Source organism: Hippocampus guttulatus, chromosome 10 (genome assembly GCF_054856545.1).
Source record: "Hippocampus guttulatus isolate MCC_2025c chromosome 10, RoL_Hgut_1.0, whole genome shotgun sequence".
Taxonomy (NCBI): Eukaryota; Metazoa; Chordata; class Actinopteri; order Syngnathiformes; family Syngnathidae; genus Hippocampus; species Hippocampus guttulatus.
In genome coordinates this window covers 199,567-214,100 of record NC_141270.1, presented here as the reverse complement: position 1 = coordinate 214,100, position 14,534 = coordinate 199,567, and the positions used below count along the sequence as shown (strand labels likewise).

General features: G+C 53.7%; 1 protein-coding gene across 2 annotated transcripts in view; it reads right to left on the bottom strand.

Moving 5' to 3' along the window:
- The window catches only part of akt3a (AKT serine/threonine kinase 3a), a 28,821-nt gene extending 18,385 nt beyond the window's left edge, over positions 1 to 10,436 (bottom strand). Inside the window, exons 1-3 of one of the 2 annotated variants that reach the window (XM_086121617.1) lie at positions 10,041 to 10,436; positions 9,761 to 9,919; positions 6,012 to 6,359 (exon numbers count right to left, since the gene is read on the bottom strand). In XM_086121617.1, coding sequence (XP_085977743.1) covers positions 6,012 to 6,057 — 46 coding nt within the window. In that variant the 5' untranslated portion in view covers positions 6,058 to 6,359; positions 9,761 to 9,919; positions 10,041 to 10,436. The remainder of the gene's footprint in view (positions 1 to 6,011; positions 6,360 to 9,760; positions 9,920 to 10,040) is intronic. The other variant, XM_086121616.1, reaches the window with a different exon arrangement.
- Positions 10,437 to 14,534: the final 4,098 nt, after the last annotated feature.

Genomic DNA, 14,534 nt, shown 5'->3' with positions numbered 1-14,534 from the left:
AAAAAGGAAGGGCGCTGTATGGCGGCAGTGAAGGCTTGGCCATTTAAAAAAAATAAAGCCAGAATCGATTTTTCTTTTTTAAAGGAGCAAAAACGCGCTCTGTTATTTGAGTCCAAAATTGTAGCCCTACCTAATGTTGTTATTCAGTGGTTAACACTTCCATTACCTTGAAAAAAAAAAAGACGGTACAATCCCCCCAGCAAGCACCTCCGCTTCTGCAATCACAGCTTTATTTTGGGACTAATACTGTACCGTATTGTATTTATTCAGGGTGAGTTTTTTTTTTCGTCCGCTCCTGCGCGTGACAGCTCATCTCCTCGAACACGATGGGAACCGTCACGCGTCACGAAAGCGCGATCCGATACCGGCGAACTTGCGTGCCAATTAAAACAGGCGCGAGGCACACTCGCGCTTTTCGGGGCTGGCGCAGCGACGCGCGAGCACCGAAGAAAACGGATGCGTGGACTCAACGCGGCCTTGGGTTGACAAGGGACGTTGCCGGGGGCGGGGGGGGGGGGAAATGTGCTGGACAATGACGACGCTGAACGTCAGACAGGAAGGCGTCATCAGAACTAACACAGCTGTCCAACTGTTGCCTACAACTCGGTGCAAGTGCGCGCGTGTGTGTGTGTGTGTGTGTGTGTGTGTGTGTGTGTGTGCTCATTCATCTTTCAAAGAGTCCGGGTGGGACCTTAACCAGCCCGGCCGGCCCTTGCCAATTGAGCAGCGGTGAACAGGTGCAAAGCTTTGTGCGTGTGTGTGTGTGTGTGTGTGTGTGTGTGTGTGTGTGTGTGTGTGTTTTGCTATTATTCCAGAGTGGCCGACTCTGTATTATTCATTGAGAAATGCCGGGCTGGGGGCCTTGGGCAGCAGCTGGCGTTACGCGTGCATGCGTGCGCGCAACTTAAGACCCACTGATCTTTTGTAAAGCCCCCCCCGCCCCACCCCTTAATGCACCCCTTCTTTCGAAAAGCATTGTGCTGTTCGTCTCCGTGTCTGTGTGTAAAGCTAGAAACACACACAACCTACCTCTCTGTACGCGCACACACACACACGCACACTTGAGCAAAAAAGCCAAGCGCAGCAGGCCCGAATAAACAATCAAGTACTATTAACAGGCGCGCACACACGCAGCAGGCCAGCCAATGGACGCGCGGTGTTCTCGTGGCGACGGCAAGTGCTCTCCAGCTCACTAACTGCTGCTTTCCCTCCTTTGGGCCACGCGCGGCGTCTGCCTCCCTGTCTGTCTGCCTCGCGGTTTCTCCCCCGGATGCCGAGTCGGACATACGACCTGCTTTTACTCTGATGAATGAACGCGACGACAAAAAAGCAGGCAAATCGCCCCCCCCCCCCCCGGCTGTTATTACGTTCTCGATTTTGCTTGCTCGTTTCTTTTTGCCTCCCCTCTCGCACTCATGGGTCACGCTCCATTATGCGTAACTCGTAAGCCAGGGAGATCACAATCGCATTTGTTTTGCTTCATCTGCCGCCAAAACAAATGGAACGACAACAACAACCGAAATGACGTTCGAACCCCCGGCCCCCACTGCCGGAACACGGCGGCGCCCCTCGCTCCCGTACGGTCGGCAGTAATCGGCTGAATTTTTTCAACTGCGTTCTTCCAGTTGACAAAATGACTCCCCGCCCTTAGTCACTGGCTTGTAGTCAAATAAGACCAAACGCGAACACCGCCGGGTCTCCTCCGATATGGCAAAGGCGGAGATTGTCAAATTGTACTCCATCTCGTTTGGAAAAGGCACGGCTCGTCCGCTCATCGGATGCCGCGGACAGATTGTTCACATTTGGGCGATTTCACAACAATTGGCGCTCGGGCGCAGGAAACTCCGACTCGCGGCTTCCGCTAATCCCGTCCAGAGACGGATTACAGGCGGGGGGGGGGGGGGGGGGCTATGAATAGACGGGCCGTCCCTTTAACCCGGCCGACGCGGCTCGACCGCAAAGTCGGCCGGAGCGTCCCGCCGCCGTGACGGCGCGAAGCAAACGCGATGGCCTCCGGGGGCCGCTTCGCTCCTCCAACTCAAAACGATACCATGGAAAGCATCCGTCGCCAGGCCGAAAATTCCTCCTCCGACGTTTACGGTTGCCGTAAACCGGCACGCGGGTAATCTGCCGGCCTAAATCGCGTGGAGCCAATGGAGTGAGCGACTCCGACCTGCCTCCTCTAATCAGTCCAAAGCCCCGGCGACGGGGCCGACAATACCTCGACAATCACGTTAGACGACACGCTGTCCTTTTTTTTATTTTCTGCTCCAATCGCCGCGGCGGCTTAAGTGGTCCAAAACGGTGACGCGCTTTACGTGAAGCTTTCTTAATACAGGCCCCTGTCAATCAAACCTGGGGTTTGACCCTTGCCGTTTTGGTCATGTTGTGTACTCAAAGGATAAAGGGGCGGGGCGGAGTCCGCCCGAGAGTACCGGAGGCTTCGATTCCGGCTGCGGCCTTCCCGCGCGGGGTTTCTCCGGGTACTTGCCTCGCGCATTCCGAAAAACATGCTACGGTTAAGGAAACGCGTGTGGGCGCAACGGTTGTTCGTCTCTGTGTGCCCTGCGATGGGCTGGCGACCGCTTCGGGGTGCCTCCAAACACCGCCGGGGACCCTCCTGAGGATAAGCGCCTTCCAAAATCCATGGATGGATCGAGTTCGGCTTTCATTGAATTTCTAGACTTGCCGGTGAGCCTGGGCGCCACCTGCACCTTTTCTTCAAATTTGGCAACAAAATGCAGAAGCGCTTCGGCGACCTGCTTAACAACCGATGCGAAAAGTCGACGACACTCGGCGTCGCGAGCGCTTCAAAAAAGTTCCCCCGGGTTACGTCGGACACCTTCCAAAACGCCACCCCTAAATCGTTTCGGCGGGGCACGGAAGGAAACGCGGGCCCGGTCTCCGCTGACGCACGGCTTCGTCATATTCAACAAATGACGAGGTGGCGAATCGGCACGGTGACGTGCTTCCGCGCCTTTTTCCGGGTAAAAATTGCGTCAGAGTTGCGGGTCTGAAATCCAGACACAAGCGCAATCCAAACTCGCGTACGCCGACGGCCCGACTTGCCGACTTGTCTCGCGGGTGTGTTCGGCCTCACCGGCGATCTCGTCCGCTCCGGCAAATATCCGCGGCCCGCGTACCGCGCCGAGTGCCCGTCTTTGCCGCGCGGTCCGCCTGCCTGCCTGCCGTTCTCCTCCGCGGCGCGGAACGAGTCACTCTGAGGACAATAGAGAGAGTTTGTCGAGCCACGCTGGCGCGGACGCGTTGACGACTTGATCAAAGCGGCTCCGGAGTCGATCGACTTTTGCAAAGACAAAAAAGAAAGAAGGCCGCGCGGCGCGGCGCGAGCGGCCAAACTCCCAAACAGGCCAAGGCAAGGCTCGTGCCGACGAAAATCGAGATGCGGCTCTTTTTACGCCCGAGCGCGCGTGCGCCGTCGATGAAAATACAACCCCATATGGTTATGGGTTGTGTTCTTTTAAACGCCCCCTGCATGGGCCAGTTCCACGCTCGTCATCGAATGGCTCCGTCTGCATTCATTGTTCCAAAAGGTCTCGCTCAAGTGTAGGAATTCACCTGGTGGCAGCTGTTCATTCGGTGCAAACAATGATACAATTGGACGTCGCAGACGGTCCAAAAATCGGGACTCTTAGGCCTGCAGTCAAAGTGATAGAATGGCTTGGTGTTGACTCAGCAAAAAAAAAAAAAAAAAAAAGAAGCAGCCGCTGCCTCTCAACGATGACAAGCAGCGGGCTTGCTCGCCTCCCATGTGAGAAAGGTCGAGCGCGCGACCTCGGCCGACTGTGCCGGAGCGACGGCCGTGGAACACCGCGCAGGAAAAAGAATAGATGGACCGCCCGCTGACGACGGCAGCTTCGTGTGCGCCCGCGGGCCATCGGCGGCATTCGCTTTGTTTGGTAGGACGGGAAGCCGCGAACAAAAATCCCACCGCCGTCAAATGAGCTCGGCCGAGCCGCCGAAGGAACGCTCGTCGGAGACCGACGTAACACGAAGGCTTCGTGGATTGCACCAAAGCTCTCGGCAAACCCATCGGCGCGCCCCGCGTGAAATTTGCGATCATGTGATTGTAAATCTCGGCGGGTCATTCAAAACGTCGCAACTCGTCATCTTTGAGCTCCCTTCGAAACCAACAATGAAAGAAGAAAGAACAGAGCCTTCCGCACCGTGAAAACGTCATCTTTCGCGGGACAAAAGTGTGTGGCGCGACTCCGTACGTCTCGCTCCCGCTTTGACCGCAGACCGCAGCCTTTGCTGTGTCATGACCGTGACGGTGAGTCAGCACCGTGACCCTGAACCACACACGCAGAGGACTTGGCATATGATGCGGTCCGAAATTCATAACTCCGCACGTGGCGTTCCTCTGAATGGGTGCGGACGACCGGATGAGGATGACAGCGGCACGCTGGCGCACGCGGCCGAAGAGTGCGTGGCCAATGAGTGTGCGGTGTCCGCGTGTCGACGTGAGGATCCGGCTCATGCGGTAAGAGGCCTTTTGATGGCCATAAGTCACCCCCGCCCTGGCCCGGCTGCGCAACGGGGCCGGCCTACATTACCCACAAGCCCGCTGTCTCGTTACACGTCCCGTCACTTCCTGTGCGACGGCCCGCCTCGTACGTTCCGAGGGGCTCCCGTCGCATGGCGGGACGGCGACCCTGGTGGAAATCCCCGCATCGGCGACCGCTCGCCGGACTGAACGTCAAATGTGGCCCGAGTGTGCAATTCAAGCCAAAACGTATTCTGTTGAAAGTCATTGAGCTTCACGTGGATCTGTGGCTGAAAAGCTAAGCCTGGAGAGTCTCCGTCGCACAAATGCACTCCAGTACAAAGGGACATCCGGTCGGCGAAGACCGTCTCAAGTCACTCTACACTGACCGCGCGTTTTGTTTTCACAATAACGCCGAACAATAGTCGTCATTTGACAATAAAGTTGCGTCCAATCCGATCCAATTTCATATTGCCGGCGTCGGAGCCGTCTCTATACGGCCTGCTCTTTTTATGGCTCCGCAAACACGCGACTCTTTTGCTCTCTTGAAATGCGATGCTTTTGGAGAGGCGAGGATTTTGCCAACAAGATGGATCTTTGGCTGGAAAAAGCAAAGCGGGGAGAGTCTTTGTCAGCAAGATACACGCGTGCGGTCACCGAATAGGACTTTCAAATATTCACTCTGCTTTATTTTGTTTCCTCTTGGTGTATTATGATGATGCAAATACAGGGATATCTGCATCTTCCTTGGCAATTGTGTTACGTTAGTTGTGGTAAAAAATATATATATATATATCCAGTCTATCTCACACATGAATCGTATGTGCGGCACCTTGCTAACGGCAGCGTCGCTTACAGTCAGCGAGGTGCTTTATGTGCGAGGGTCAATGACGTCACTCGGTGGCGGTTGGCCGAAGGCTAATTTTGAGGCCTTCCAAAAAAGAAAGAAATGAAAATAAAAACCATGCAAGCGCTGGGAAAAACACACAAACGTCCGAAACGTCGGACGGTGAGCGTGTTGCTCATTGAAAGGAGAAGTAGCATCTTTGCAACGTGGCCTCCCTCGCCCTCGCTACGCTCATTTCCCTGCCGTTCGAATTCGGCGAAGCGATAAACGGGATGCGTTGTCACCGCGCCCCCGGCCGACCCCACTCGACACCCCCTCTCAACTTGTGTCGGGACTCTTTTGGGACATTCGACGCTACGGAGCAGCTATGGGAGCGCGTCTGGACGCGACTAACCTGACGTCACCGTCCACGTACGACGGCAGCTGCGGCAAGCGGCGTGAGCGCAGGCCGACGCGGCGCACGCGCGTTGCCGTACGCGGCGGCGGATAGAGAACGCTCGCCAAGCCCACGCAAATGGAGAGAGCCGGCGCACGCCGGCCACCGTAAGCCGCCGACATCCACGCGCTCGCGCGCTCCAATCTCAAAGCGGCACATGCGGCGACGCCGGGCCGGAGAGATGACGTTGGTGGAGAGCAGGGAGAAGAGGAAGTACTCACCACGTTTCTGAAGCCATCCCTCTCTGACCACGGTGACATCGCTCATGGTTCCTTCACGCCGAGTGTGTTGTCGCGACACGCCTGCTCCGCAGAGAGCGCCGGCGGGAGGAGGAGGAGGGGGAGGGCGGCTCTCCCGGCCTCGCGCCGCTCTACCTCCCTTCCTTCCTTCCTTTGCCGTTCACGCAGTCTCGCTCTCGCCGCAAAATCTCAGCGCGTGTTCTTGTTGTGGCTTATCTCGCTCGCTCCCTCCCTCCGTGCTCCTTCTTCTTCTTCTTCTCGTCCCGCGTCACTGCCGCCTCCTCCCCCGTTCCCGCTCCGGACCTTCCTCCTCACCGGCAGTGACTCAGCCTGGAAGGAAATGAAATAGGGGGGTTGGAAAAAAAATGGACGTTTCATATCCTCTGCTATTCAATCATTTTCAAACCGAGAATGATTGGTCATCACGTGCCGTCAACACCAGCGCAATGGCAAGTAGGCTCCGTGTCGCTCGCTCGTCGTCCGAGAGCGTGATGCTAAAATCGACGAGGAGCCAATCAGAACAATGACAGCAAAAGAGCACGTCGCGGCGCGGTCACGTTTTCAATGTCCCGATGCGAGACGGCAAACGGTTTCACTTGAATGTGCATATTAGCTGCTTGGGTTCGGGAGCTCGAAAAAGGTTCCTAATACGAATGCGGCGTGTTATACCGGAGACAAATTCCTTGTGTGTTCTACATACTTGGCCAATAAAGATGATTCTGATTCTGATTCTGATTCTGAAGAACCACAGTTTGGGGGTACATTCAGGCATCACAAATCAGATATCTGCAAAAACGCACGGATGGAAAGAGGAGCTTGAAATAAGAATCACATATTCAATTGCAATCACTATTACAGGGGGGGGGGGGGGGGGGACAATGACAATTGGATCATCTTTTGAAATTGTTCAGCGCCCTCCCCCCCCCCCCAAAAAAAGGAACAAGTGATGGCTTTGAACTCTCGAACTCATCACTCAGGCCAATCAGAAGTCAAGCCACTGCTGTAATTCCTGCGAGGACATCCCGGTCCTGCCGGTGTGCTACGCGCACGATTGAGCGTGGGCGAAATCTCGGGCGCCGGCCAGAACGTGACCTTGCTTGCCAGACAAATACGTCTGCTCCTCTCATTCATCAAAATCCAGCGCGCCGCGTTATTCCCGCATGCCGAACGATGCGGGTAGGCTGCCGCGTCCGCACGTGTCGGAGGGGCAGAGCGGCTCGGGACCGCGGAGTACGCCATGCCGTGGGCTAGAAATAGCAGGAACGTAAAAAAAACAAGAACACAGTTACACACACACCCACTCTCTCGCTCTCTCCCCCGCATTGCTGGCGTGTTCACCTCAAATGCACCCTGCTCCGCTCGACTGTATTACACAACGAGAGCGCCACGCCAACGCCGCATTGGGCGACCCAGCGACGGGCACGGGTGAATCGGTCTTCAGCTCGGCTAGCTCCTGCGCCGCCGCCGAGGGCGGGAGGGTCTGCGTTGTCGCCGTTTAAGACGGGGACGCACCCTTGCGCCCGCGCGCAATCAAAACGCCTCCTGTCATTTGCTCGGCCAACTGGAACACGAGCACCGAGTCGGGACTGCGCTTTCGAGAGAGGCAGAACAAGAGACGGCGACTGAGATGAAGAGCGGGGAGACCCCCCCCCCCCCCCGTCACCGGGCTGGCGGTCGCCACGGTGACGGCCACCGGCGGCCGTGCCAGGGGAAGCTCACGCCAGGCAAGATTGATCAAGGAAATTCCATTCTCGGAGCCCGTGAAGGGAAGCCGATGGAAAATGCCCTTTTTCCATTGCCGGCTGAGTGAAGGCCCAACGACTCGTGGGGGATGGCGACCGGCGGGCCCAAACCGTTTTGCTTTTTTTTGATGTTGCCAAGAAAGGTCCTGATTGCAATTGCAATTGCATTGCTAACAGCTGATCAGCTGCTCAAGGGACATCCAGTGGCCAACTCAATCGAATGCTGGCCATCCATACTGAACATTTGAAATGTCCCATGACAAACTTGCTTTTCCTTTTTCCATCTCGGCGACATCCTTCTGTCAGCTTTGCAAGATCATTTGGCTTGAAAATGCCCGAGATGCCCTTTTTCGGGCTTTTCTACGATGAGACCGCCGCCGCAATCGATTCGATGGGTAAATTGGCTTCGCTCCGATCGGGAGCGCAGCGTCGCTCGTCATCTATCGTCCGTTATCGCGATTAGAATGATCCCCGCCTGCCGATGCTATCGGCCGCATGTGCGGCGAAAGCCATCGCTGGCGCGGTTCGCGGTCAAGCCCGAGCGAGAGCTTGAAACAAGTGCTTCACCGAACCGTTCTCCGGGCCCGCGGGGCGGGGGTCCCGGTATTGATCAGAGTTATCAAAAAGTTCCCTCAATCGCCGGCAATCTTTGCTTTTCTTTGAAACGGATCGATTGATTGAACATTTTGACTCCGCGATGTCGTGTTTATTCCCGATGCCCATTTGAGCCGATCGGGCGGGTGTACTTGAACGCATTTTATCGGCTGCTGCGGAGACTCGACAAAGCGCGCGCGTGTCAAACTCAAACCATGTCACGGTCTCATTTTGACCGATGTAAACCGTGGACATTGGATTTCGATGGCACGGGGCCTTTTAAAAAAAATGAGACTAAGGTATGAATCACGGAGAGAGAAAAAAAACGGGCAGAGGGAAAAGTGGCGTTGGTTTGGAGTGCTGGCAACATGCACGGCAGCATCCTCACACTTGCTGTGCATATTTCTTTTTTCATCCAATCAGCTCAAAAGCATTTCTTTGCAACGACGATGCCGAAAGATGAGTTTGAAATTCTTCTTCATACTCGCGGGAAGAGTGAGGCTTTAAACGATTCATTTTAGGTCATTCTAAAAAGGTTCCGGGGAGGCATCCGTGACTCACGAAGGAATGTCGCCGTTCATCGGTTCTCCGGCGTACGTGCCCGCTAATCACGTGTGAAATATAACAACCGGGTCAATCTCACGTCAGTGTCCGGGCCCACGGAATACCAACCCAAAAGAGAACATGCAAACGCCACGCGGCAAGACCAGAACCGAGATCTGCAGCCAAAACCTCTCATCCGGGAGCCACGTTTCCGAAGCCGACCGACATTTCAGATATCCGTGACCGCACGTTTCCTGTCCGCGATCGGCATTTCACGTTTCCGCAACATCATTTCACTAAAGACAAAAGATTTGACTTTTGCCATTCACGCGTACAGGGTTTGTTTGTCATTTCACCCATCTGCAACTGATTTGCAGCGAGCCGCTGTGTGGATCACAGACCACAGAATGGTCAATATATCGGCAATTCGATGCGGACTAACGGTGGCAGTTGAAGATATCTTTAATTCACCTCAATCGGGACGGGTCCCTTTTCACATCTCTTACGCTTTTCAAGCAGGTGAAGTGAAGATGCGGACAGACATCTGGCGTTGGACATATGCTCACAATCAAGTCAGACTGTCGACAGTTCCGTCGCAGGCATCCGTCATTCCCGAGCAGATATCGGCGGCCGGACGGTAGATGATGCGGCTAGCAAAAGTGATGTTATTTGTCCCGGGCGAAATGACGTTGCAGATATCTCCAACTCAATTTTTAACAAGGCGTTGTCGGTTCCGCAAATCACAAATAAATTCCTACGATTCAAACATGTCAAGAGGTTGTCAGCGTATCCGCAATTTATTTGGAGGTATGGGCAAACCTGCTGGTATGAGACTCCATTTTAGAAGGCTACCTTGCTTGAGACCCATCATGATGTTCAAATCACGATGATCGTCCTCATTTTCAGCTTCGTCATCATCATCGCTTGCGTCACCGGCTGTCGAGCTGACGCACGCTGCCGCCATTCCACCGTCGCCACAATTATTAACAGCCTATGGATGTCGTTGCGACACTGCAAAATATCCGGCCCGGAACGTAACGTAACGTTAAGTAGACGAGCCCAACATGAATGCGGCCATGTTGTTACGCCAGCGAACCGCATCGTAGCCGCCTCGCTGGCTAGCCGCTTTTACCTGAAGCAGCAGGTGCAGTCCCGATCCTTCTTGAGCTCGTCTCTCTCGTCTTTAACAAGTCCTCCCGGTGGTGTCCGTCTTGAGAGCGTCCCAACTTGGTCCCGAATGCGGGGGGGGGGGGGGGGGGGCGGAGATGCCGCATCAACGTCTTGTTTGGACTTTCCGGGGAAGCTCCTGACGTCACGCGGAGAAACCCCTTCCCCCGCTTTCGTTCTTCCCTCTCGCGCCCTCCTTTTGCCGTCGCCCACGTAACACCACGATGACACCGAATGACTCTTCGGCGTTCCGAGTGAAGCGTCCGCGGCGGCGGCGGCGGCGTGGCCGTTTTTCCGAAGAGGGCTCGCTCATCGGTGACCGCTCGAGCTCATCTTCTTCATCTCATCCTCAACATCCCGATTCTCGCGAGATCTCGTGCCGCTACTAACCTCAACGGCTGAGCCGTTTGCAAATGGGCTCGTTCACCGGTGGAGTATCGACGCATCTGAGCGACTGATCGTTGTTCTTTCTTTTGTTTCTCTTTTCTAAAGATAAATAGGTCAAATATTACATATGCACGTTGCGCAAGCAAATCAGCGGATAATGAAATCTTTCAAAAAATGACAACGCGGGAGCAACGGGGTTTCGGTGCCTTGCTCAAGTACACTTCAACGCAGTCACAGTGTTGAGGATTGAGACCATAACCTTGAGGTTGGGACAGCGATGGAGTGGTCACCATGCCGCCCATGCGCACGCACCCACACACCGGCACATAAGGCGGCTTCAGGCCAACACAGGAAACCCAACGCCCGCTCCTTGTCGACAATAACACCCCCGCCCTTTCATTCCCAAACCCCCTACCGCACAGACGCACACAGGACATATTTTGCGCCTGCATCCTCTCACGCGCATCACGACCTCAACTCCAGCCCCAGCTCCCAAAGCTCAAGGAAGCAGAAGCCGCCCCCTTCAGCCCGTCACTCGGGGTGGCTTTGAAGAGAAGAGGGGTCAGCCTGGCCCAGGAGACCCGCAGAGAGGTAAGGACAGCTGCGGTCGGACGGACCACGCGCGGGAGGTGAGGTGGGGTGGGGGGGGGGGGTGTTACACAGGCACGCGTGTCTATGTATATATACGCACACATGCGCACACACACGCATGCACACAAGAGACGGGACAAGAGCAGCTGCAGTCGGAATGTTGAAGGTGCGCTGTGCGGCGGCGGCGCTCGGCAGCCAGCATGGTCCAACATGCATACGTGGGCTTCTTCCGGGTCACCTCCTGTGCACCGGCCCGCCTAATGGAAGCGGCGCGCAACCGAATGACCGCAGACGCAACACGCCCGAAGCGGTCGCGCCAACGGTGTGCGACGTGGAGAAACGGTGGCAAAAGAAAACGGTTCCTTTTTCCAGGTGAACGACTTCTTGAAAACTTTTCCTTCCCACTATATTGGACAGCCGCTATTGACGGAGGAAGCCACGAAGAGCGAAACTCTGCACATAATTGATGGCCATTATCAATGTCTTGAAAAACGGAACGGGATACTGTTCATTGAGAGCTCTCAACCCCTCTCTTAGTCAAGTCAACGGTATTTATAGAGCACTTTCAAACAGCCATCGCTGCATACAAAGTGCTGTACATGGAGCAATTTAACATGCACAATAAACAGTAAGACAAATCGGTAATAAAGGCGGTAGAAAGCACCAAACGGTAAAACCAAGAACAAATCTAAGTCATGCTGAGTCGAATGCCAAAGAATACAAGTGAGAATACGAGTCTTAGCTCATCAGTACGGCACTAATTGTAGTGGTCCTACACAGAGGAAAAAGAATCTATGACTTCAAGCACGCAAATGCGATTTAGCATTCACATTTTCATTTGTACAATGATGCTTAGCGAGCCGTTGTGTGTGTAAAAAGTGATGTGGCCGTCCGTCCTTTACTCTTTTGCATGATAGATGTGGACTTTTTTTTCTCTCTTTCAATTGTGTACTGTCGGAGTTGACCTGGTTAGTTGTGGAGTTATTCTTCTTCCCTTTGGTGTTAGCACGTGTGTTTCTTTGTGCAATGTGCAATGCGTGTGTTTGTGTGTACCTTCTGCTCCCGTGCAGACAGGTTGTGCACCCCCCACCTCTACCATCCCATGCCCCAAAACACCCCCGCCCCCCCCCCCACCCACCTACATTGCATGGCCCCCAGATTGTAGCAGTCTGCTTTCTCAGGTTGTTCAGCTGCCGTAAGCCTAAAATAAATACGTTCATAAATAAATAAAGACACGAGGTGCTTGGGGCCAGAGGAGGCAACGCACATGTGTATTTTTATGCTGCGATGAGTGCAATTCTATTGTTTTTATTGCTACATGTGTTATTGTGCCCCCCGTCCCTGTCCCTGTAGTATCTGTAATCATGGGACATATGTCCAAAGAAGAAGCACTTGGGCAAGAAAAGCACCTTGTTCAAACAACGACGCGATTCCGAGACATTTCCATTCATGTTGCGTGGCGGGATGTCGTACGCTCAGGTCAAGCTTGACACGAAGTAGCAAAGAGGGTTTTCGGAAAAAAAGTACCCCTCACACGTTCAAGAATAGTGCTGATGTACTCTTTGTCATCGTGATGATGTGATACTGAACTCATTCCAAATGATAATAATAGAAAAGAAAAAAAAGTGCAAATATTTGGCTGAATTTCCCAACTTCACAACATGGATTAGTTTGTTGCCTTGAAAATATCGGCGCTATTTCACCGTCGCCGCGGTACGGCCCCGGGCCGCTTGTGTTTTTTTGAGCCTGTGATTTTTCACAGCCCCATTTTGTTTCGCGGACAGTCTGCGTCGGCGCGGCTGGATGGAAGGTTTGTGGAGCCGACGATGAGGAGAGAGGAGGGAGCGTCGCCGCTTGGAATTGAAACGGATTTACACGGGACAGAAGAAGTGAACCAACCTTTTTTTTTTTTTGTCAATGGACGCTACAGCTACTTGCTTGTTGATTTAAAAACTTAGCTTGTAGCTGACGCGTGCACATTTTGAGCACGACGTCTCTGATCCACTGGTGAAAGGACACTTGGATTCTTGCCTCTTTCTTCTCGAACTGCTTCAAACAATGAAAGCTTCTCCAGGTCGAGTGGTTAAGATTGCATGACTTGTTATTTTATGATAACTGTTTCGTTAAGGGCCGTGTTACGGCTGCAGCTGTTGTGAAAGCGCGATATGACTAAAGATGCACCGTATCGTATTGTCAGTCGTCGCAGCATAAACCGCTCCGGGCCACTAGGGGGCACCCTGTTAGCTTCCACGGCAGGCGGCAGCTTGCTTCTGCGACCCGCGTGCCGAAGAAAAACCAACAATGGGTTCGGATTAGTCATCGAACATCTGGAAGGGAAAGGCTCGGCCCCGGCCCTCCCCTGAGGCTCACTTCTGGAATAACTCGTATTTGATGTGCCGCTCCGGCCGAGAAGAAAACCAAGAGCGAGACGTCTCCGGAGGGAGCGCGCAGGAATCGTCGCGGCCGCCGCCAAGTGAGGCTGACGGCGGCACATCTGTCCGCATCTGGATGCGCAGAACGTGTTTGGCTTTCCGGCAACTGGCGCAGCCACGCACGGAGGCACCAAAGCTTTTTTTTTTTTCGATCCTGACACTTCATGCTGGCGCTCCTCCGCTTCCTTCATTGACACAACCATCCTCCTTCACGTGCGCACACACACACACGCGTTCTCTTAGCCAGCAGATCCATTAACACCCAATGTGTGCAAATATGCCGGTGGCTCCCCCGAGGAGGCTGGCCAGGAATCGTCGTCTTGCTTTCAGACAAACATCTGTCCAGAGGAGGACAAACGCGTCTCTTTTCGTTCGCAATCCCCCAGCGTGCCGTTGCGGCACGTCATGTGGTGGGGAAGTCGTCACAAAGAAACTAGGACATTACTTTTTGGGTAAACAACTTGACTCAAATTTTCGCAAGGAAGTGCTAAAAACCACCGTGCGGCAAACACGTCAGCGGGAACAAAACGCAAACAAATGATACACGGCAATGAGGGCTTCTTCTTTTCACTTCTTCACCTGCAAGGGAATAGAATAGAAAGTATTCATTGCCATTGTACGGGGCATCCAAACTCCAAATTTGTGTTACGGCGGAGCACCCCGTGAATCAGAAATAACCGTATGATTGACGGCCATGATGAACGTAGTGAGAACCCTCACTAGCGTAGCTTCTTCCCGGAGCCTTCACCGATTCCAAGATTGTTTCTTGAGATAAAACCATTTTTTGGGGGGGTATACCCCTAACCCTACTTTGGGTTGGAAAAAAAAGGTGCAAATACAATGGCTGTCAATGATCCTTTTGCAAAAAGCGGGCCAGGCTGATCCCACTTTTATACTTTTAAAATTGTTTGTGATCTAAAAATGCACATTTCAGTGACTTTTTTTGCGACTTGTTGACAAAAAAAAAAGAAGCAGTCCTGTAATCACACATGAGGTCATTCAGTCGAAAAAAACAAATGTCATCTGTCAACTTTAGCAAATCAGATCAT